We start from the raw sequence: 22190 nt of genomic DNA on the forward strand, positions 1-22190 counted from the left end.
GTATACATTTCACGTGTGAATCTGTTCTAATAATGGGGATTTCCAACACGATTTTCTGAAGGGATTTTTCAGTGTTAGAGGAAGTGATGATCACTTAAGTGTCAAAGTCGAGGCTATTTCCGTGGTTTGTGGCAATGATTGATTCGGGTATTTCTCATTAATTATATTCCTATAGAGTATGGTCTGGAAGGGAAAGATGCAAATCCATCTTCCGTTAGACTGGAGCTTTGTATTTTCATCATCAAGTGAATGCAACTTTCTCTGGGCTCGGCTGATATTGCTAAACTGTTATGATACTCCAATGATTTCCACACGTAGTGCAGATGCAACAAGGAAATGTTGTGAATGGTCACGAGTTTGTTTCTTGTGCCGGCACGGAAATCGCCTACACGCTCACACTTTTATTCACGCTGTTGTGAAATGTCATATGGCCGATGTAGCCATAAAAAACGTTTAATAAACTAATATGGGATATGGAATATTTAGAAAACGAAAGGTAAATAATAAGTCTACCGGCATTTTCCCGCTACTTTCTTTATGGCTACCCACAACATTTTCTCGCTAAAATGTGTGTGTTTTTGCATCATCGTTCTTTCATCACCATGTGGGAAAAAGTCTAAACACGTTTTTCAGAACACACAACCGATTTTCTCATTTTTCGAATAAACACGTACCCCGAGAGATTACGAATTCGATATAATAAAACACTGGTCAACAAAAACATCGAATTTTTCTCGACAGCGTTGGCCATGGGATCGAGAGACGATTCTTATCGTTGAGTAAGGTCATTTAAAAATCAGTCTTGCCCCGTCGAACTTTTAGGTCTATTTACTTTTTAACCACAACATCCTTGTTTTGTGTTTTCCTTGACGTCATGAGAACTGATTTCAAGCATTTCGATTCATTCTCCTTTTTTTGGGTCAGAGTCATTTACTTTCAAACGAAGGCTCGTGTTCATTTCAGGCCCATTATCTGGATACAAAACAATAGTTCATTGATCTCGACTTTAAGAGCTTCACCAACAATACAAGTCGTATAAATAATGGATGTAGTGCTCGGCCCCCACACGTATACAAATTAATATTAGTTATTTCTATTTTGATTTAGTAGGGCGTGAGACATAATACAGTTTTATCGTTCGTTAAACTGAAATGACCTACCCCAAGTCAATGATGTCTCGTCATGGATTGTCACTATCGTCTGATCAACATTGGGGACTAAACTTTCTCTTTTGGATGCCTGCAGAACATGCAACGATGCTTACTATACTCTGAAAGACCCCCATGTTCCAAGTTCTTTCCCCCTATAATCTACCTGAAACATCGTTCGTTTTTTTCCCCTATTGCATCCTTATTGGCGTCGGTCCTTGGCACATCCTGTTCGTGATAAATTCGATGTGATTTGAAGCGTTTCGAAGATAAACTTGAAGATAAATACTGGGTTTTAAAAAAATGCGAAAAGAAAAGGTTTCCATGAGATGTCTTGACAATGAATAGAAAATTAAACATAAGGTGTTATTTTCTGGGTAGTAATCTCGTGTTGATTGTGCCAATTTAGCTAACCAATTTAGAGAAAACTGAAAATGAATTTTTCTGAATACGCTGGTTTTCTACTCATTAACAATAGATCCCGGGCTGGGTCAACATTTCCATCAGCTGGGTGTTACTGGAGATGCAAGAGTTCTCGTTCATTTAAGAATGCCCGAAAAAGAAAGGCAGTTGCGAAAACCATAGCTTATATGACAAAAATGGATTTTATGCACGTTCATTATTTTTTTGATTCAGGGAAACGCGAATTTCACTTGTAAAAAAAAACTAAGACTTCCAAGAGTGAAACTTGGTGTAGCGTAATTTTAGCAGGAAAATGCGGGGGAAATAACATGCACAATAAACGACTCCGCCTTCGTGAATTAACAGGAATAAATTTTTTATTAGTTTTTAAATTAGTGTTTTTTACCTTTTTAGGATTTGAGTTTATGAACGCGCCGGTCAGGCGACGGTCTTCTGCTAGAGCAGACGCAAGTCTTTGGTTTTCGTACTCGCGTGCACAGGCAGGCGGGATTCCCAACAGTGTGCACAACGATATATTTAAATTTTTCTTTAATCTTAAATTTTGGTGTTTCCTAACCAAAAGATTTGTTCTAAAAAAATGTCGGCATATTTTGGCCTTCACGTCGGGCGTACCAACTCTTGCGTGGCCGTCTGCAAGGTAAGTTGCAATTCGGAAAAAATTCTTTCCATGTTGATATAGTGACTACTCTTTTCTACAGGATAGTAAATCTGATGTCGTAGCTAACGATGCCGGTGATCGTGTCACGCCATCCATCGTCTCATTCTCTTCTGAAGAGATAGTAAGTTCAAATAATAATGATGGAAACAATTTCCCATTTTCACATCTTACTAATCAATGCATTACAGGCTGTTGGTCTGCCTGCCAAGCAAGGTCTTTTTAGAAATATGTCTAACAGTGTAGTCAAATGCAAAGAACTTCTATGCTGGAATGGAGAAGAAGATGAATTGGCCAAACTCCAGTCCACATCTGTCTGCCCAGTTATCGTAAAAAACAAGAAGTTGTTATATGAAGTAGAGGTAGATGAAAAGAAGAAGTTCTTTTCTCCGGAAGATGTCTTAGTTCATATTTACAAAAAATTATATGGTAAGTCACTGTAAAAATTTCCCACAGAAAAGATTAATACTACTTTTTAATTTTCAGATATTGCTATTCACCATTCTAATGTGGATGAGGAATCCATGAAAGCAGTAGTGAGTGTACCACTTTCTTTTACTTCTGAACAGAGAAAAGCTGTGTGGAAGGCTGCCGAAAAAGCCGGTTTCAACATATTGCAAGTTATAAGCGAACCTGCCGCTTCACTACTAGCCTACGGAATTGGACAGTCCAACAAACACGAAACTCTGTACGTATTTACCTTAAGAAAATTGCCATTAATCTTTGGATTAGTTATTTATTTATTTTTTCACACAAAAAGTTGCTGCTTGGTGTACCGCTGTGGTGGAGCGACGCTGGATGTCTCTGTGGTTAATGTTCGTGGAGGCATGTACACCATTGTCTCGTCATTGCACAGAAAGCAAGGGGGTGACAAGTTCACGGCTCTTGTAGCCAATTACCTTGCTGACGAGTTTCAAAAGTAACCTTCTTAAGTTTATATTTTTAATGCCAAAATAACTGACCCATTTATAACATAGTAAATGGAAATTGGACCCTCGAGAGAGCAAACGATCCATGTTCAAATTGATGGGTGCTGCAGAAGAGTGCAAACATGTACTATCGACGTTGAACACTGCCCATTGTTTTGTTGAATCGCTTCACGAAGGAGTTGATCTTAGTGCCAATGTGTCTCGGGCTAGAATAGACATGCTTATTACTCAACTTTTCCCAGAATACATTGGACCTATTTCTGAAGCATTGACACAGGCTGGCCTGACTGCTGCCGATGTACACAAGGTAATTTGATTTCCCGCAGTACCGCAAAAGAACAGAATCAATCAATATTTCTACTAGGTAATTGTTTGTGGTGGAACGGCAAAAATGCCCAGGCTGCAACAAGCTATTCAAGAAGCTCTGCCTAAAAGCGAGTTACTCTCCAATTTGACAGCTGATGAGGTGATTGCTGTCGGGTGCAGTAACCAAGCTGCCGTGATTGGAGAACCTTGGGATACGATTTGTCAACACAAGCAAGTCGCAGTGCCATCAATTAGTAAAAGCATTTCAGTGCGCGTAAGTTGAAACATAAAGTTGTTTATCGTTTTAAATAACTTATTGCATTGGCAATGAATACCAGTGCGGAGACGAAGACGAGAGTCAAACAACGATGGTATTTTCTGCTCAAACGCCACTTTCGTCTCGCTTTTCTCTGCCTGTCCCACTAGGCAAGAAACATAATGTCGCCATTCTTGACGTCTTTGAAGAAACTGAACTTGTGGCAAAGGTAACATAGCATTTTACTTGTTTCTTTTCCAAGTTGATGTAGCAATAAATGTTTAATTTTGGCAGCTAACTTTAAACAACCTACCAGAAGCGCCCAGCGTGGCTGCCAATTTTCATCTTTCCAGGTTTAATAAGATGAAAAATTTTGCCCGTTTTCTGAGTTTAACAATTGTTTTTATTACAGTGACGGATCTCTGCACGTAACGCTAACGGAAAAAATCACAGGTGTCACGACAGCGGCGACCATTGGCACAACCATTGTGGCATGACTAAACAAAAGGTGAGGAACAGGTTGAAACATTGAAATCATAAGGCTCGAGGATAATTGCAACACAGTTGACTACTGAATCCTATCACATTCGATCAATAAACAAAAGAAAACGCATTTGATGATTGGAACGCTCATTCGTCTGGTGACTGGTGGATGTAAAAATAAACATAAGCTGGATCTCCGTCAACTGATTGGATATCATCCGCTAGAGATACAGTTAGGATCGACATATCATTGTAGCAACGCCATTCGCCGTCTTCACAATATACGTGCGAAACATAGTGACCTGAGAAGACAAAAATACATCGCAATTTCGCGGGCACATTAGAGAAATATAATTAATACCAAAATTTTTTGTTTCGCCAATGTGAACAATCTGGGCAGTTAGGGCATACTGACTGGGCAGGACATCTTCGGTATTTTCCATGAACCGCCGAACATCCAGTACTCGGGGCGGGACGACATGTTTGGCAAGCTTTGCATCTTTTGAAAAGCGGTTTACCGACATAATCAGCTTGCTGTAAATAGAAATTAAGATCAAAGACCCTTGAGAAAATTATTAATAGCAAATAAACCTTGGCAGTGTTCTGAATTTCGAGCTTATTTTCATGCTGGTTGCTTTGCAATTACTGCATGCCAGGTCACGTTCTTCTTCAGCCATGTAAGCTTCCAAACATTGCTCCAAGTTACACGAACTTTCGGAGAGTGGTAAGCAAATGGAAGTGTTTTTCTGGACGTTTTTCTTTTTCTTTCCACATCTTAGAAATTGCAAATGTAAATTTCGGCCAAGCGAGAGAACAAAATTGCAAGATTATTTACTTGGCGCAGTGGTATACTTCAATCATTTCACACTGGAAGTGTGATTCAACTGGATTTGCAGGTCCAGGCGGAAGCGCCCATTTCATCTGTTCGATGAGCCGTACAAGGAATTCATTGGCATCTTGCTGTTCTCGAACTGAATAGCTCGGATGTAGCGTCCACAGATTTTCAACAAAATTCCTTCAGAAAATGAAGCAACATTATTTGTTGTTCGTTTTGCACAGTGTACATTCGCGTTACTCACTGGGTATTAACATTGACTGCATGAGACAGTCCCGTTTTCCGTGCATCTACAATTTTGGCAAATAAAACACAAAAACATGGCAAATTTTCCACCTGTTGAAAAGCACTGACGAGATCGTCCGTAAATCCAGGTAAAGCAAATAAAACTTGAAGGATTGCGTTAACGTAGCACGTATTTCCGAAATTTCTAAGACTGCAAACAAGAATTGATTTAAAAATCATTTTCATATTAGATTTAAAAAACAACAATGGACATACCCGATTTCGTAAGGCAGAAAAGACTGTGATGACAAACTCCGGCTTCTCGTTATCACTGACGGGCCAGGTTGAGAGATGGCGAGGTTAGGTTCATCATGTAGTTCGTCAAGGTTCACAAGCTTGGGAATGTTGGATACTTGTTTATTTTCAACAAATGTTGGTGAGCGGGCGGTTTGATTGACTCGATTATTTCCACCATAAAAGGACTTAACAGGAAAAGACTGAGTACTAGATTCCATTGCAAGATCCAGTGCTTTTTTATTTTCCTGCTGTTGCTTCTGGGTACTGGTAGGTGAAGCTCGTTTTCGAGAATTTTTAACATTTGTCAGCTCATTTTCAATCAGTGGTTTAGATTTCTTCCTACTGGTGTGAGTTTTTTGAGCACTATAGGTCCAACAACTGGGTTTGTTAGCTTCTAGATCAATAGGATCTTCAAACAATGCAACAACAGGCTCAACAGCCTGTGTGGGGCAAGCTTCTTTTAAATTTAGGTTTGCTGGTTTAGCTAATGGCTGTACATCAGGGAAAGGTTCAATGCAGGTGTTTGCCATCCTTTATCAAAAAAACAAAAAAATTTTCAATGATTGTTGAGAATGCTATTATGTTAAGCAAAGATGGTTAAACCCAAGTTTTTTTTGAAATTGTTCTGTATCTTCTCTGCTATCATCATGGCTAGATGTAGATCCCAAGTTATAAAGCCGTGGATTTGGTAACCAAAAGCTAACACTATTACGTTCTTGATGAGGCAGATGTTTATCTCCTTTAGACCTAAAGAACATATTAAAGAAAATAAACTTTATTGGGTTTCATAAAGATTCACATATGAATGCTTACAATGATGCTTGGCTTATGTTCCTTTTAAGATTATCGAACAAAATTTCACTCCTTTCCTTCGGATTCTTTTGAAAAGAGGAAACGTATCCTGGCATTTCATGAAGACATGGAAATTGAATTCAAAAAGCACATGTAGTGAAGACTGCTCGCTGCCAAATAATGACTGAAACAACACAGCGTTGCGGGATTATATACACCACTAAAGTTTTCCTCTTTTCTTACAAAATGTAAACTGCAGTTTCAATTAAATAGAGAAAGATTAGAATAAGAAGAATGAAAAAATGAAAATAAAAAGAACAACATATAACTTTACATATCGATGAACTTTGTATCGATTTTTCCTGCAATTGTTAAGTCACGTATAGAGCCGCTGCTTCTTTGTAAACGGCTTAGCAGTGGCCAGAGTAGGAGAATCGGCGGTGGCGTGATCGGGCGAGTCTGCAAGGTGAGTGTTATTATTGTTATCACAACTGTTTTCTGTCAACAAAAACAACCTTAATTGTTGGCAACAGATAGCCTAAGGGGGTAGGAACGCATTTGGCCAGTTGTCATTAACTGATTTGATAACATTTGCATCTATTTCATTGATGGAATAGACATTGGCGTCGGTGCTGGAGGGACGCTTTTTCTGTAAACAAAGAGATCCTGACAAGTCTGCGCACAAGGCCCAGCATATTCGCTATCGGGAATAAAATGTTGTTCAGGGGACAATGTCTGTGTGACATTTTAGCCTAGGTGTATCCCTAGTTAGTTGAAGGTTCATTGGCTCCTTTTGGCTTTCTTTTTTCCCTTTAACTGAAACTAGAATAGTCTTTTTTCCGGTTTTTTATGGGGTTCTCCCGTAATTCGCAAAGGCCGACTAGGATTCTCGCTTGTCGCGTTGTTGCAATAGTAATGAAGCCTTGCAAATAGTATCTATCATACTAAGTATTCATTTGTTTTTCTTTTGCGTTCGGTAGGTACTAGTAGTGAAATTAGGCTTCGCATGGTCATTGACTCTCATTTGGGTAAATTCAAACGCCTCACCTATCAAGTTCTCACGGAGATTCGTGTCTCAGGTGGGTTCGCCAATGTAAGGTGTGCAGCACACGAAACGGGAGACAAGTAATAAAAAATAATAAAATTAAAAACAAAAAAGAGAAACAAAAGCCGTGACCCATATTACGGTCATTCGTCTGATACATAGCCGGTGTCGCATGTGTCTTGTTAAGCCTTTGCCTTCTTCTCCGTCTTGGGCGTTATGCAGAGGTTACTTTCAACGACTGTTAGATGGCGTTGCGAATGTTTAGGAATTTACGCAGCAGAGCCGGCCGGGACAACGCGTTCTCGATTGTTCCCGTTTCGACTCGCACTTTCAGAAGCTATTATTGTTGTGGTTTTTTGCCCCTTGGGTTACTGACAAGAATGTCCGAAGATTATACAATCAAAACAAATATATGATCTCGGGTTAAAAGGGAGAAAGTAGATGACATCCATGTATATAGAACCGTGATTGCCATACTAATCTCTTACGAATTTCGCAACGACGAATGGCGTCTTAGACTGCGACTGTATGAGAGAATGGGAAGTGCATAGTCCCGATGAACCGAGTTCAGTGTTTATATCAACAAAGATCGAGGCCATTGGTTTGCGCTATCAGATAGCCTCAAAATTGACATATTCAATCTGCGGAAGATTTGATTTGAAACTGTAATCATTCAAAAATGCCGAGTGGGAATGGGCTTTTCTAGGAAATGTCCACGTTTTGACGCGTAGTTGGCTATTTGTCGTGACAATACAGACACGAAGACAGCAGTGGTAAAGACACTTCTGAATTGAACCGAAACCAAGACTGGTGTGCAAAACCGGTCAGGTTGACCTTCTGAGATTCCATTTAAAATGTTTCAATGTGCAACATTAAACCCCTTTCTCCGGTTGCACATTATTCTTCGGGGGGTGCTCTTGAGGGCTTTTTTCTTTAAATTATTGAAAGAAAACTAAAAGCGAAAAGAACAATAAAACTCCATTGTTTTCGATCTGTTTCCAGGGATCAGGCGTGTGTTGATCCAAGTTGCTGCTGCCGACTCGCAGATTCAAAAGAAAAACGCTTTTTGTTTTGAAAGCGAGCAAAATCCGGAAATATGGATGAAAATACCAACGAGAGCCAGCGGATGCGTCATCAGTCGGTGAGATTTGCTGCTGGCGAAAGCTCGTCGGCATCTCAGCTTCTCTACTCTCCGCGCTGCATGCCCATCAAATCGGCGTTGAAACATTCGTCGTCTTCTTCAGCTGCTTCCGGATCAACCGATTCGGGATTCGCCGGCTCTGCCTTCGCCGACAACGAAGGTGAGTTGTTCTTTCCCTGTGACACTCTTAAAATATATCGCCATCTTGATGGATTGCAATCGGGGGGGAGGACCTGTTGTTGCTTTTGGGGTCTCCCCCTCGTTTTGAACGCCATCCAACCAATTTGGTCAAGAATGGTTGCTGGAAGCCAAAGTTTGTGTTGTGAGAGAGTGTATTCCTTATTCGGGCAGTTGCCAAGGGCGTTTCAAAGTCGTTATTAGGCAAAAGACGTGAAACAGCTTTTGGAAAAGAAAATGTAAATCCTTAAAGAAAAAAATAAAGGCAAATTCTTGAATTGTTTGTGTGTGAAGAAAAACAACCTCAGGCAGTTAAGTTATTAAGCAACAAGTGGATCACAAGAGCGACGAGTCCGCGGTAAAATATTTGGAATAAAATGGAAAAAAGACGGAAAAGAAGAAGGTGACCTTCACCAACTGGTGGCGAATAAATGGGGGGAAAAAAATCAAATGAATGGAGAAAAAAAAAGATATTGCGTAGAAAATGAAAAGAAGAGTAAGCGAAAAAATAAAAAAGACGGTGAAGGTTAAATTTTCGTGTACGCCATCGTGAAGCCCTTCCGGCTGCCATTGCTCTTCAAACGTCCTACTCCCGCCAACTGGTTATAATCGCGAATTTTTTTTATCCCTCGCTTTTCTTTTAACTGAAAGAAAAAAGAAAAAAAAAGCTTTCGACCAAAAATGAAAAGATTCCGCCCGTTGGCTTTCTTCGATAACGTAACGTTCCAGTAGAGCGTCAGGGCTATTAAGTTATGTCACCGTTTTGGCTCTAGCGATGATGAAACGCATCGATGCCAAAATCTCTTAGACTCGAAAAACTAAAAATAAATCGGCGCAGACATAAAGGCTACTGCGCCAAACGTCCTCTACCACCTTAACACCAAACAATTTAGAACAAGACAGCAAACAAATTGGCAAAAGTTTTTCTAAAAAAAGCAAGTCCTTTTTTTTTGCCTTCCATTCTAGTGGCATGGCAACTGTCAACATTTTTCCACTGAATCATCAACATGCGGTGGATCATCCCATATAGTCACACGTGTCTTTAATAATACGCTTTTCATATGCGATACACATGGATAATGTGACTCATTTTTTGTCATTGGACACGCACATTGTAGTACCCGTCGCGAGATGTGGTTCGGGCCGCGTGACAGCTGTGTCGCGTCATCTGAATTTAGAGAGAGAAAAAATAAGGAGCGACCTTGTAAATAACTTTTTTGCACGAATATTATAACAAGCTGATTAAACGTATTTTTATTCCCGCTTGGCTTTTTCCGTTTCCTATCGTTTTGGTTAGATTTGCCTCTAGCTTCTCGACGTCCTCCAACGTTTTCTACAATACATCCCAGACGATCACGTGACATTTTTCTCAGTCTCCACTTTAACGCCCCTATAACATACCCGCCACCAAAACAAAATGGCGTCAAAAGACCTTGGTCAACTAGTCGTTTAGCAAAAAAAAAATAAATAAAAAATAGAAAACCACCGCCAAGGAGGAATAAATCTACCTCCATTCCAGAGAGGGGAAAGACGCAAAAATGTATTATGTTTAGCACAAACTGCGCAGTTTCTGAGCATATTTCGCGCCACGCAGTCAGTTGTTTTTTTTTTTGTTCATCTGCTGCGGACAGGAATAAGGTTTTTTTTTTGTTGGATACACAATGCGCATGCGCAACAGCCAAGGAATGGGACCGGAACTCGTCGATGCGGCCATCTTATCCAAGATGGCTGCGCCCATGCACACCGCCTGCCTTGCTTCTAAACAAAGAGAAACAAAGGTGGGGTATACGTGTCTGTGTGCACGTTTGAAGCCACGCGTTTTGTTTTTGTTCGTCTCGTTGGCATCGAGTGTGTTGGGGATCGAGAGAGAGTTTCAAAATGAGGCGACTGAAATAAAACAACTACCATTCCGCTCCATGGCTGGTTTTGTTATTCGATAACGACTGCACACCAAAATGGTGGCGATTAGATAACCTCTTTTTTTTTTGTTTTCCTTCTTTTTTTTCAATTCTGTTGTTTTTGAGTTGCAAAATGACAGTTCACCTGAGGTCCTTGGGATTTTCTGGAGTGTGGGAGGTGTTTTTGTTGGTGGGGTGACCGAATATGACATGATGAGATAATACGTAATGTAAAAATATTTAACAATTTCATCAGTCGTTTACAATGAGATAATGTCTGATGTGAATGAAATGCTCAATTTCCTCAGTCGTCATTAGGAAAAAGTGCGTTTTGTTTTTCCTGTTGAAGGTGAATTCAAAGTCGTCATATCAGACACCGGACCTCTTCTGGTCCGGTGATCCACACGCCAGGGAATTTTCCTTTTTGTTAGAAAAAAAAAAAAGGGGGGGGGGGTGGTAGAGATTTTCGGGAAACTGGAAGACCCAGACAAATCTCACCATTTAAAAGGAAAAATGAATTAGTTTGAAAAAAAAAGGCGTAAACGATTGGTTGTTTTCCACGAAGGCCAAAACATTTTAGTCATTATCGGAATCCCAGAATATCTGCGCCAATGCAACAAAGAAAATGGGCCGAACTGCTAAAAAGAAAATTGAAATCACATTTAATTTAATGCGACCCCAAACCAACATGTAAGAAGAGAACGGGTTAGATAAAAATCTTGTTTTTCTTTAATGTTGTTTTGGTTGTTTCGCCTCGATGGAACACCAGAGGGCTAAACCACGTTGTTGTCCCCGCCATGATGGCTGTTAAGTGCGCAGTTTTTCGAGAAAAAACACTGTAGAGATGTCGCTAGCGTCGCTGCTTTGGGGATATCGGATGATGTGGTTTAGGCCCACCCTTCCTGTGTAAGCTCCTCCTACCGTCGTGCGGGCACACAGTGGGAATAGCAACGACAGGGGAAGGGTAGGACTAATATATAGAGGACCCAGGTAGTGCCTCGTGTCTGTGTGCGCGTTAGTATTAGTCCGGCATGCGAGTGAAGCGGGTGAAGAGAAAGACGAACGCGGGGCGTCCACCACCAACAACGACATCGACAGTAGACGAGCGAATTGCTGGCTTATCTTGCAGTCGATAAAAGGCAGGGCTGTTCGATTTGAAGTCATCTTGTGTCATTGAAAATCAAAGAAAAAAAGGAAGTCAGAATTTAAAGAAAAGTTAGTTCAATGAGCTACGATTCTTATTCAGCCTACAATTCAGTGCCGTCAAATTCCTTTGTTATCGAAATCAGCTGTGAAAATGGTGGAAAAGTACGGCGACGATAGTTCAGATAATGGTAAGAACTCATATTTACGCCCACGTCGTAATGCCGCCTGTGTGCTATTGATTGTTGCAAAGATGGGGCGTTAGCCGCCATCGTTTTTTTTTTGGCAAAGTTGTTGTTGTACTAGAATTTTCTAGCTCCCTCCTTAACGCCATCTTGCCCCACGTAAAGGAAAACCGGGTCTGGAGGTGACTGACCCGAGTGTGTGTGTGTGTTTGATTTATGTGTTCGTTTTGATTCGCGTGTTAAATTTAGCCGAGTTGGCATTGACCGATATTGTGATGGCGATGTTTGTAATGACAAATGTTTACTGCGTGCAGGAGAAGGAGAAAATGAGATGGTCGTGTTGGCGGCTGATCGTCAGGCGGCCATCCAGCGTCAGAAGGAAGAAGCCAAGAAGCGCCGGAGGAAGAAGAAACGGACTGGATCCAGTCTTTTTGCCTCTACCTTTAATGGTAAAAATAAGGTTTAAAAATGTTGTTGCCATGCAAAAACCGGCTGGAGGATCTAAATTTATCAAAAAACCTTTAGAGCTCTACCGACTGACTGGCGAGTTTTTGGGGCAAGGAGCCTACGCCTCGGTTCAAACGTGTGTCAACATCTGGACTGATGTCGAATATGCCGTCAAGGTAATTCTTTCTCGATGTAATATTACACTTATGGGCATTTAAAGAAAAAAAAACTGGTTATTGACCCCGGTATCCTTGACATGGGTTGTATTTTGAAAAAGTGAAAGTTGAAACCTAATTTTTTTTTTGTGTGTTGCTGTTGGCTGTTTTTTGCAGATAATTGAAAAAGTGCCGGGTCATAGCCGCGACCGCGTCTTTAAAGAAGTCGAGACGTTTCACCACTGCCAGGGGCATCCGAACATCATTCAATTGATAGAATTTTTCGAAGAGGAGGATCGCTTCTATTTGGTTTTTGAGAAGATATTGGGTGGTCCGTTGCTGTCACACATTCAACGGCGCGTCCACTTTACCGAGCACGAGGCGAGCTTGGTGCTGCGCGACTTAGCCGCCGGCCTGCAGTTTTTGCACAAGAAGGGCATCGCCCACCGGGACCTCAAGCCGGAAAACATCCTTTGCGTCTATCCCGACCGTCTGACGCCGGTCAAGATCTGTGATTTCGATCTCGGTTCGGGCATCAAATTCAACTCGAACCTCAATTCGCCCATTTCGACGCCTGAACTCCTCACTCCGGTCGGCAGTGCCGAGTTTATGGCTCCAGAAGTTGTTGACGCTTTTGTCGGCCAGGTCATCAGCGGCTACGACAAGCGATGCGACTTGTGGTCGCTCGGCATCGTCATGTACATCTTGCTGTGCGGCTACCCACCGTTCTATGGCCACTGCGGCGCCGATTGCGGATGGGAACGTGGTGAATCGTGCCAATCGTGTCAGGGCTTGCTCTTTACCAGCATCCAGGAGGGTTGTTATGATTTCCCCGAGCGCGAATGGGCCCACATCTCGCAAGAGGCCAAGGATCTCATTCGCGGTCTTTTGGTTAAAGAGGCACCACGTCGTCTTTCTGCTCAATCTGTCTTGGAGCATCCATGGGTCAAGAACGGTGGTCCCCGTACTCCCCTCATCACTCCCCAAGTCATTCGAAGGTATTTGAGCATTTTTTTAAATTGTTGTGTAATTTAATTGAATTTAATTATCGATTAAATAGGAACAATAGTGCCCGGGAATTGTCAGTGTTTGCAGAGAGCGCCATGGCCGTTAAACGGGTGGTAATGCAACATTTTAGCATGAATTTGGCCTTGGAAGCGAGATTGAGAAGCCTGGACGAAGATTCTGGACTAGGCCAGGAAACCGAAGTCATCGAGATGGATGTCGACAGTCAGTCGGTAGAGGATGACACCATTCAATTTGGCCATTTGTCTCTGGATTCGGAGAATGTTGTCGTGCCCGTCAAATCGTCTATGAGTAGCGCGTCGATGGACCATTCTGCACGCGGGGAATCGCGCAAGAAAGTAACGTTCGGTTTGGCTCCGCCTACCGGATCACGATTGGCTCAGAGACGTTTAAAGTCGTGTCTTAGTCTGGACGCTCTGACTCCCAACGGCAATTAAACGACAAACTTCGACTGTCCCACCTTGTCTACAAAAACCATGATAATTTTGCGTATGACTTCTCTCCCTCCCACTCCCGTCTCTTACCAATGTTTCAGTTATTTCTTTTTTTTTCCGTCTATTGCTTCCATCACCCACAAAAACTAAACAAAAAAAAATAACTACTTTTGTAAATACTTTGTAAATATGAAAAAACAACAAAAAAAAACTTTAAGTGAGCTTTTTTAGTTTGACCGTTTTTCCACATGGTATATATCGTTTGGCGGAAAAAAGACAGAAAAAAAATCATTCTTAGTCCTCGTTTTTTACCGTCCAATTGAATGGAAACCACAAAATGCAAAAATACTTCCTTTTCCCTCCCTTTCCCCTCGAGTGACTCAGGTTTCAATTGGCTCGGACGATAGGGGGGTTTAAAAAAATTGTGTATGATCGTTGGACATAGTTAATCTTTTAAACAATGGTAGATTGTAGGCTCAGCCATATTTTTCCGGTTTTTTTTTTTCTATTTTGATATCGGGTCATATTCAAATCCCCCTACCCCTTCCCGCCTACCTTTTGGTGTTGGTCTGGTGCGATTTCCGACTTTTTCTTTGCCGACAGTTACGTTGTTTATTACAGCCATTTCTTATTTTTCTCTATTTTTGGGTAAAAAAAAATTCATATATGATATTTTAATCACGTTTTGTTTCCCGGTTTATTCTGTGTGACTGTCGAAAAAAGGCTGTTGTAAAAAACACGACATCAACGTGATATATCCACAAATGGGTGATTGGATTATAACGAACGCGGGAGTTTCGGGTTGGTTTATTTTAAATTTTCTTCAATCTTTTGAAAAAAAAACGAATGTACGCTTGTCATAAGTGTGTGCATGTTGTTGTACACCTCCGAGTACAAAAGTGACTTAAAAGTTTTTCCATTGCATGGTGACCATCACGAGATGCGAAACGGAAGGTGTAAGATGTGATGATTCTTCCTCGAATTGGCATGTGCTATTAACATCTTTCTGTTGATGTCACGTATGATGATCATATGTTCCCCCCAGTTTCTCCATGTGTCCTTTTGGGAGAGGACACTACTGGTCTGAAATCGAGATCCTATTTAAAGCAACAAAAATGTAAAAAGACGTAAAAAAATACAATTGGATTTCAAACGCAGTGTTTTTAAGTCTATTTACCTGGGATGTTGATAAATGCAATTGGGGCGAATTTCCTTCTGCGATCAATGCGAATTGTTTCACTCTAGAACTACTACAACAAAGTAGCATTGGCTTTATTTTGGACACTGTCATCGTTCGACAAGGCGAGCTGGTGTAGAAAATCAATTTTCATAGCCATGGACGATTTGGGTGAGTTTCATTTGCTGCTATTTTGAAATAGTTGGTCATTTAAAATTTAAGCCTTTTGTGGGCCTTCAGCTGGGTCAAAGCATTCAGCCATGTTATTTTTATTTCAGCGCTACTCGAAAGGGTATTTCTTCGAGTTGGTAGCGCTGATACCGACGAAAAATTGGAAGCTGTCATCTTAAAATTTCTCTGTCCCGTGTTGCTCAAACTAACCAGCACCGAGGAAAATGTCCGGAAAAAAGTTATGGAATTGTTGGTTCATTTCAACAAACGAGTCAAAAGCAGACCGAATCTCCAGCTGCCAGTGGTTGATTTGATGAATCTTTATCAAGATCCTTCCTGTTCAATCTTTTTATCGGTAAATTCATTCACATATAAGTAGCCCACTTCTCCTTGGTAATTAATTACTGTGAACCTTTCGGCAGAATTTCGCAATCATCTATATAAAAATGGGCTTTCCTCGATTGGACTTGGCAAGCCAGGCAGAATTACTGCCAAAGCTTTTCAACAGTATTCATGGAAAACCCTTACAGCATCAGGACAGTCTTCTCTTCATTGCCCTCCCAGCCCTAGCTCATGCAAACCTTTCCACAGAGGTACAGAAGCAGCCGTACCTCTTTCTGCAAGAGAAGGTGGAACTTGCAAAATACATTCGAGACTTTTTTCTTGATATTGTATTGTTGCCCTACGGGTAAATTGTTTTTTTTTAAACATTCCTTTTGCTGGCTGTCTAACTTATTCATTATGGTCTCAGATTAGTCCACCCCAGCGCAAATCCAACGACTCCTTCTAATCCTCCGCCGGGCATGAGCGAATATGGCTGGAAAAGATCACTTGGAGAGGTTCAGCTCAAGCCAGAACAGCTGGAAGAAACAAAACTTGGAATTGTCAAGTTCGTCTCAAGTGGAATTTTCGGCGAACAAAATATCGTTCCGCATTTGGTTGTTGCGGCAGCCGATACGCGTTTCAGTGTAGCTAATGCGGCCGATAGTTCCCTTAAGAGGATTGGCGGGTTGGTAGCAACGCTTCGGTTATTTTGGGGTTTTAATATTCATATCTTATTCGTGCTTTTTCAATCTTTTTCAGAACTGTTGACTGGAACGATGTGACTGTGATAACCGTGTTGTATCAGCTTTTCCTGGGCACGCGTAATTCAAAAGAAAACATTAAACCAGAATTTCGGCGCGTTCCAGCTTGCACTCGTCTACGACTCAAATTGTTTACCTACCTAATTCGGTCACGCGAAGCCAGCACACAATTCCCTGCTTGTATTCAAGTAAAAATGCACATAAAACTTTGTCCGTCTGGGGTATTAAATATCACTTTTTTGCAGTTAACATTCGAAGGGCTTTTTGGAGAGAATTCAAACGCTAAATTGAAGGTCATGGCGCTCCAATTTCTTCATCAAATGCTTTCCAAGTTAGTTTAGAATATGTTGTGTTAACTATATTGATGTTATCTTTTTTTAAATTTCATTTTATAGCTGCCCAGTATCTCGGCTTTCACCGATATCTCCCGTATTGATTTCTGGTTTAATGAAAATAATCAACGACACACAGGGGGTCAGTAAATCCTGTTATACGTAAACCCCTTGTACATTGCATGAATAGTCGTATCATTCTAATTTCAGGAATCGAAACTGCGCGGATCAGCTTTAGTGGCCTTGGGCAAACTTGGGCAGAAACTTCCCGAAGCTGTTACCAAAGATATGGCAATCATCCAAATGCTCTTTAATGCCATGGCGACCGTACTCAGCATTTTCTATTCTCCTCCTCTCCTCATTGGACATTTTCTTTTTGCTGATCAATAGGAAGAGCCTGAGACGAGAATGGCCGTTCAAGAAGCTCTTTCCATCATGCTACCGGCATTTAAACATCTAAGCAGCTCAAATGCTGCTATACTGGAAGCCTTGTTGGCGACTTCATTAGAATCCCAACAACATCTTTTGCGGCTTATTGCCGTTCAATACGCTGGCGGAATATTTCATCCAACCCACGTTACCTCTCGCTATCTCCTTCTAATCGCCGCCGGAGACGCGTATGCAACGGCATTTTAAATGTCATAGATTCTATTATTTACCTGTGATTCAAAATGTCATAGGAAGGAAGAGGTTAAATCAGAGGCTATGAAATTGCTTTACTCCAATCTGCCGAAATCGGCTGAAACCTATGATACGGAATCCATGGAAGTGGATCAAAACGAAAAATGGCTTCCTGATTTCGTCGAGATGGTTCTGTGCATCTCGGAAAAAGCATCAGCTCGAATGAAAAGCCGCAACGCCGTAACTTACGGAACCCGTACACTTCCGTTTGAGATTGCCGCGTACTCTGAGGTGAAACATTTAAACAAGTCATCGTTTGGATTACGTATTTGTAATTAACATTTCTGTTCAAAGATGCTTTCATATTTAAGGCTATGCTTGGCAAACAGCGCCTTGTTGACTCCCTCGCTAGATTTGTTAAACGAGCCCGAACTGATCAGTTCTGCAGCTCGCCATTACATCGAAAAACTCGTTAGTGAAAACGGACTAGTGACAGCATATCTAGATCTTGCATTAGAACTATTGGCTGCAAATCCATCGAAAATTCCGCTTCAGTGCGTCCTCGAAGTCGTGGCTGGAGTTCCAAAGGTGTCGGTCGTCTTGCTTTCGAAACTCGACATGTTCAAAACGCTGCAGCATCACAATAAGGAGGACGTTCGTGAAATGATTTCACAGCTAATTGCTGTCATTGTCTGTGAAAGTTATGACACGCTGCAGGTTGATGCATTGATTCACGATCTTTGCCGCAACCTCAAAGACAAACCACTGGAACAACAGCACGGATTCATCTTGACGTTGGGCTATACAGTGGGACGAATCGTGCGTAACCATTTGTCTGGGCCTGGAAACCGCATAGAGCTGGAGAAGAGTTGCCGCTCTCAACTGTCACCACGACTTTCGACCGCCACATCCTTGGTGATTGATTTTCTTTTTGAATCACCACATCCGATGACGTTGAGCGCCGCTTGTTTGGCTGTCGGTGAAATGGGTCGTTGTGGTCCGCTGCTCGATTCCACCGGAGACTCTTCTCGCGCCGTGGACAAGCTGCTCAGTGTTGTTGGTGATGCAAAAATCAACGGAAGAATTCGAGAGAAGGCTGCCCTCGCAGCGGGTTATCTCTCGCTTGGCGAACTTGAATATCCTCGTAGAAAATACATTATCGAACACTTCCTCACGTCTACAGAGGTAATTCGTTGTAACTTAAATTTTAGGCATTTATTTACGAATTCACATTTTCAGGAAATGAAAGATGTCGAAATTCAATTTACAATCGGCGAAGCTCTAGTCTGCGCCGCTTTAGGTGTCAATTCACCCGAAAGTCGAGATCCCTGGACTGTGAAAGAAAAAGACTTTACCGAGCAAGAAAACGCTCCTTCCCAACTCGATTTTCTGCTCGAAGAATTGTTGAATAAATATGTCTCGCATCTAAATCCGAACATTAAGCAGGTGAATATTACTCGTGATTCAATATGGCTTTGTCCAACTTAATTTATTATAATTTGATTTCGTGAAGGCTACGTCCATATGGTTGTTGGCTTTGGTCAAAAGCTGCCCGGAACGGCCTGAAATGAAGGAGAGATTATTGCGTATTCAACGTGCGTTCATGATTCTTTTAGCTGAAGGAGGAGATTTAGTACAAGACATAGCTTCTAAAGGGCTAGGACTTGTGTTTGAATGCTGTACCGTGGAACAGCAGAATCTATTGGCTAGTGAATTGGTGGGTTCGTTGACAACAGATCGCCGGCCTGCTATGCAAGTCACGAAAGATACCAAAGTTTTCGAAGAAGGCAGTTTGGGAGCTAATCCATCTGGGTAAACATATATATTACATAAAAAGAAAACATCTTTATTTACATTTCATATGATTTGACCAGAGGCCAGTTGTCAACGTATCGAGAACTTTGTTCGTTGGCTACCGATATGAACCAACCCGATTTGATTTACAAGTTCATGCATCTGGCCAATCACAATGCTATTTGGAATTCGAAAAAGGGTGCCGCATTCGGGTTTGGTTCAATTGCCAAAAAAGCTGGGCAGCAGCTTGCGCCTCATTTACCTGTTATTATACCCAAACTGTACAGGTATCGAACAAATGAAAAGGAGATTGGGATTTCATGCATTTCATTAAATACCGAATTTGTATTGATTTATCGAAAAAGGTATCAGTTCGATCCAAGTCCAAGGATACGACAATCCATGGCGTCAATTTGGGAAGCTCTGGTCAGCGAACAATCCAAGACTATTGACCTCTACTTTCAACCGATCCTCGACGACCTGATTGTCCATTTGACGTCCAATTTGTGGCGAAATCGCGAATCTTCTTGCATGGGCTTAGCTGATCTGCTACGTGGTAGGACGCTTGAAAATGCGTTGGATAAACTCGTTCCCATCTGGAGTACCCTCTTCCGTGTAGTTGACGATATCAAAGAATCGGTTCGCAAAGCTGCTCAAACAGCACTCAGAGCCCTTAGCAAGGTAATTTACCTGTACAAAGAACTTAAAGGATGTGTTGATAATCAAAACATTTCAGATGTGCATCAAAATGGTTGACGTTGATGCGGGTAAAGTAAACAGCAAACGCACTGTCGAACTTCTACTACCTGTTTTACTTCAGGAAGGATTGACTAGTGGCGTTGAAGAGGTTCAAGCAATCACGTAAGTATTTTTTTATTGATGCCTTATCAATTTTTATTTATGATTTGTTTATTACTTCAGATTGGAGACATTGATTAAAGTGGTAAAATCTGCTGGAAATTTGGTGGGAACGCATTTAGCTCCGTTAACGTCTGCGTTGCTGGAAGCGACTCAAGTAGCTGAGGGTCAAAACTTAAACTATTTGAGTGTTCGATTGGGTAACCAACTGGCCACTCAGGAGAAGCTCGATTTGGCCCGTATTTCAGCGGCCAAGAGTTCCAATCTTTATGAAACCATTCAGCACGTAATTCAGCAATAATTAAATATTATGTTACACGTTAATGAAAGAAAAGTACCTTGAACAAACAGTGCATCCAGTATGTTAATCAAGATAACACACCCGGGGTCGTGGCTGCCTTGGTAGATTTATTGAAAGGCTGCCAGGGGATTACCACCAAAGGCTGTGCAGCTCATGTTATTTGTCTCCTAACGCAGCAATGCCAAAATGACATTCAACCGTTCGCAGGTAAAGATAAGTGTTTATATTTTGGTGGCTAATAAAACTTTCACTATCTAACCATAACAGGAAGGCTGATGGCCGTGCTAGTTAAAGGATTAGGTGACCGAAATGTGGCGTTGAAAAAGACGTACGCAATAGCCCTGGGGCATTTGGTTCGAGTGGCCAAAGATTCGAGCGTTGTTAAATTGTTGGAAACGTTAGAAAATCGATATTTGGAAGCAGAAGATGAAGATTCTCGATTAGCATGCATGCACACCTTACAGGCTATGGTACGGCATAATCCAGACGTTGTCAAAAATCATTCAAATCAAACCGTCCCTATTGTGTTTTTGGGTAAACACACTTTCAAAACCCCTGGTAATTACCGATTTTTGAATTTTCACGTATTTTCAACTTAATTCGTATTATCTTCTATTTTTGGAATGCAAAGAGACAACGCAACTGATTCAATTGTGGGAAGAGTTGTGGATGGATATAGTGCCGGGAACGGAAGCCGGCCTGAGAATGTACTCGAATGACATTATTGGTTATCTCCAGCGTGCCATAGTGTCTCCATCGTGGAAATTGAAAGCTCAATCGGCTGCAGCCATCGGATCTATGGCGAATGCCCTCAAAAGTAATTTAAATCCGGCCCAGCGAGCCACCCTTTTTCGTGTACTTCTCGATGGGGTAGCTGGCCGTACTTGGGAAGGAAAAGAACATTTACTCCATGCTTTAGCGTCCCTTGTCGCTACTCAAACCATCAACGATGTTGTTCTCCGGGGTATATTTCATATCTTTTTATATAATATTTTGATGATGTTTATAGAAAAAGAATGATTGTATTAGATGAAATCACCGGTGTGGTGTTGAGAGAGGCAAAAAAAGAAGCACTTCCTTATCGCCGACATGCTGTCCAGGCTCTTGGACAGGTGGCTGAATCTCTGCAGGCTGATATATTTCCTGCAATTTACGAAATGTTTCAACCACTGTTTGAAACAAAAGAAGGTGAAATTGGAGAAGAAGAAGAAGAAAAAGAAGAAACGGCTCAACGAGATATGCTTGATCTCCATGAGGCGGCCGTCCTAGCATTGGGAAGAGCTTTCCCGTCTGATGCAACGGTCCAAGGTATGACGGTCACTTAATATAATCTTTTTGAAATGTGAATATTTATGTATGCAATCACAGGAAATTGCTGGAAAATGTATATGTCGTTGCTGCGAGCTGCTGCAATCAATACCACGCGCCAGGTTCAGTTGTCCATTGTCACATCGTTGCTTCAGGTGGCTGGTCGAATGACCCCCCTTTTCCTTTCGGATTTCCTTAAAGAAGCCAATAAAATTTTGGCTCCCTCGCTTGACGTTGCCAACTACTCAGCACTTAGAATTGAAGGGCTGAAAGTTCTAATAATCGTTTTAAAGAAGATCCCTGATTGTGATCCCCCGACCCAAACGAATTTGATGGATGTTATTCGCGAAGTGTATTCTCTCCGAGTTGAAGAATTTCTGCGGGATACGTCCCCCGAAGTTAAATCGCGAGCCGATGAAGCCAAAAGATTGATGGCCGAATGAGCAACATATGTCCATGGAACTGCATAATACTTCTAGCTGAAATACACTTGTATATTTCTGAGTATTTCCCCATTTCCGCGAAATCATCAAGTGATTTACA

The 22190-nt window shown here is 41.5% G+C and overlaps 4 protein-coding genes across 5 annotated transcripts; 3 read left to right on the top strand and 1 right to left on the bottom strand.

Moving 5' to 3' along the window:
• The first annotated feature begins 2032 nt into the window (after positions 1-2032).
• On the top strand, positions 2033-4330 carry LOC130702775 (heat shock 70 kDa protein 14-like). Its single transcript, XM_057524388.2, has 10 exons — positions 2033-2208; positions 2270-2350; positions 2418-2655; positions 2713-2914; positions 2987-3145; positions 3204-3462; positions 3520-3735; positions 3800-3946; positions 4012-4070; positions 4130-4330. Exons 1-10 carry the CDS (start codon positions 2149-2151, stop codon positions 4212-4214), a joined length of 1506 nt encoding a protein of 501 aa, XP_057380371.1. The 5' UTR covers positions 2033-2148; the 3' UTR covers positions 4215-4330.
• On the bottom strand, positions 3754-6572 carry LOC130702772 (ubiquitin carboxyl-terminal hydrolase 17-like protein 6). Its single transcript, XM_057524384.2, has 8 exons — positions 6371-6572; positions 6161-6304; positions 5537-6088; positions 5280-5471; positions 5036-5215; positions 4792-4974; positions 4562-4734; positions 3754-4502 (listed from the first exon to the last, which is right to left on the bottom strand). Exons 1-8 carry the CDS (start codon positions 6463-6465, stop codon positions 4348-4350), a joined length of 1674 nt encoding a protein of 557 aa, XP_057380367.1. The 5' UTR covers positions 6466-6572; the 3' UTR covers positions 3754-4347.
• A 1887-nt stretch (positions 6573-8459) lies between these two features.
• Positions 8460-15157, top strand: LOC130702776 (MAP kinase-interacting serine/threonine-protein kinase 1-like). 2 transcript variants are annotated; one of them, XM_059495293.1, is made up of 5 exons: positions 8460-8695; positions 12253-12387; positions 12464-12561; positions 12718-13538; positions 13601-15157. In XM_059495293.1, exons 1-5 carry the CDS (start codon positions 8491-8493, stop codon positions 14001-14003), a joined length of 1662 nt encoding a protein of 553 aa, XP_059351276.1. In that variant the 5' UTR covers positions 8460-8490; the 3' UTR covers positions 14004-15157. The 2 variants fall into 2 exon arrangements, with proteins under 2 accessions (XP_059351276.1, XP_057380372.1); XM_057524389.2 differs by lacking the exon at positions 8460-8695 and adding an exon at positions 11751-11944.
• A 73-nt stretch (positions 15158-15230) lies between these two features.
• LOC130702763 (proteasome adapter and scaffold protein ECM29-like) lies at positions 15231-22154 on the top strand. Its single transcript, XM_057524373.2, has 22 exons — positions 15231-15348; positions 15456-15703; positions 15771-16036; positions 16100-16357; positions 16432-16621; positions 16679-16764; positions 16829-16907; positions 16976-17092; positions 17156-17382; positions 17446-17677; positions 17741-18571; positions 18626-18832; positions 18900-19198; positions 19261-19467; positions 19546-19861; positions 19917-20041; positions 20102-20324; positions 20390-20546; positions 20607-20897; positions 20971-21303; positions 21369-21647; positions 21708-22154. The coding sequence occupies exons 1-22, from the start codon at positions 15336-15338 to the stop codon at positions 22088-22090; spliced, it is 5367 nt and encodes a 1788-aa protein (XP_057380356.1). The 5' UTR covers positions 15231-15335; the 3' UTR covers positions 22091-22154.
• Positions 22155-22190: the final 36 nt, after the last annotated feature.

The sequence above is a fragment of the Daphnia carinata genome, chromosome 5, assembly GCF_022539665.2.
Source record: "Daphnia carinata strain CSIRO-1 chromosome 5, CSIRO_AGI_Dcar_HiC_V3, whole genome shotgun sequence".
Classification (NCBI taxonomy): domain Eukaryota; kingdom Metazoa; phylum Arthropoda; class Branchiopoda; order Diplostraca; family Daphniidae; genus Daphnia; species Daphnia carinata.

What these genes read in the sequence shown, in the direction of transcription:
- LOC130702775 (XM_057524388.2), top strand. Translation starts at nt 2,149, where the DNA reads ATGTCGGCATATTTTGGCCTTCACGTCGGGCGTACCAACTCTTGCGTG. An exon ending in CTTGCGTGGCCGTCTGCAAG is followed by an intron (nt 2,209 to 2,269) that starts GTAAGTTGCAAT and finishes TCTTTTCTACAG; the next exon opens with GATAGTAAATCTGATGTCGT. An exon ending in TCCAACAAACACGAAACTCT is followed by an intron (nt 2,915 to 2,986) that starts GTACGTATTTAC and finishes TCACACAAAAAG; the next exon opens with TTGCTGCTTGGTGTACCGCT.
- LOC130702772 (XM_057524384.2), bottom strand. Translation starts at nt 6,465, where the DNA reads ATGCCAGGATACGTTTCCTCTTTTCAAAAGAATCCGAAGGAAAGGAGT. An exon ending in TTTCTGCCTTACGAAATCGG is followed by an intron (nt 5,472 to 5,536) that starts GTATGTCCATTG and finishes TCTTGTTTGCAG; the next exon opens with TCTTAGAAATTTCGGAAATA. An exon ending in AAATTCAGAACACTGCCAAG is followed by an intron (nt 4,735 to 4,791) that starts GTTTATTTGCTA and finishes TTCTATTTACAG; the next exon opens with CAAGCTGATTATGTCGGTAA.
- LOC130702776 (XM_059495293.1), top strand. Translation starts at nt 8,491, where the DNA reads ATGGATGAAAATACCAACGAGAGCCAGCGGATGCGTCATCAGTCGGTG. An exon ending in TGCCTTCGCCGACAACGAAG is followed by an intron (nt 8,696 to 12,252) that starts GTGAGTTGTTCT and finishes TACTGCGTGCAG; the next exon opens with GAGAAGGAGAAAATGAGATG. An exon ending in TTTTGCCTCTACCTTTAATG is followed by an intron (nt 12,388 to 12,463) that starts GTAAAAATAAGG and finishes AAAAACCTTTAG; the next exon opens with AGCTCTACCGACTGACTGGC.
- LOC130702763 (XM_057524373.2), top strand. An exon ending in AATTCCCTGCTTGTATTCAA is followed by an intron (nt 16,622 to 16,678) that starts GTAAAAATGCAC and finishes ACTTTTTTGCAG; the next exon opens with TTAACATTCGAAGGGCTTTT. An exon ending in TAATCAACGACACACAGGGG is followed by an intron (nt 16,908 to 16,975) that starts GTCAGTAAATCC and finishes TTCTAATTTCAG; the next exon opens with GAATCGAAACTGCGCGGATC.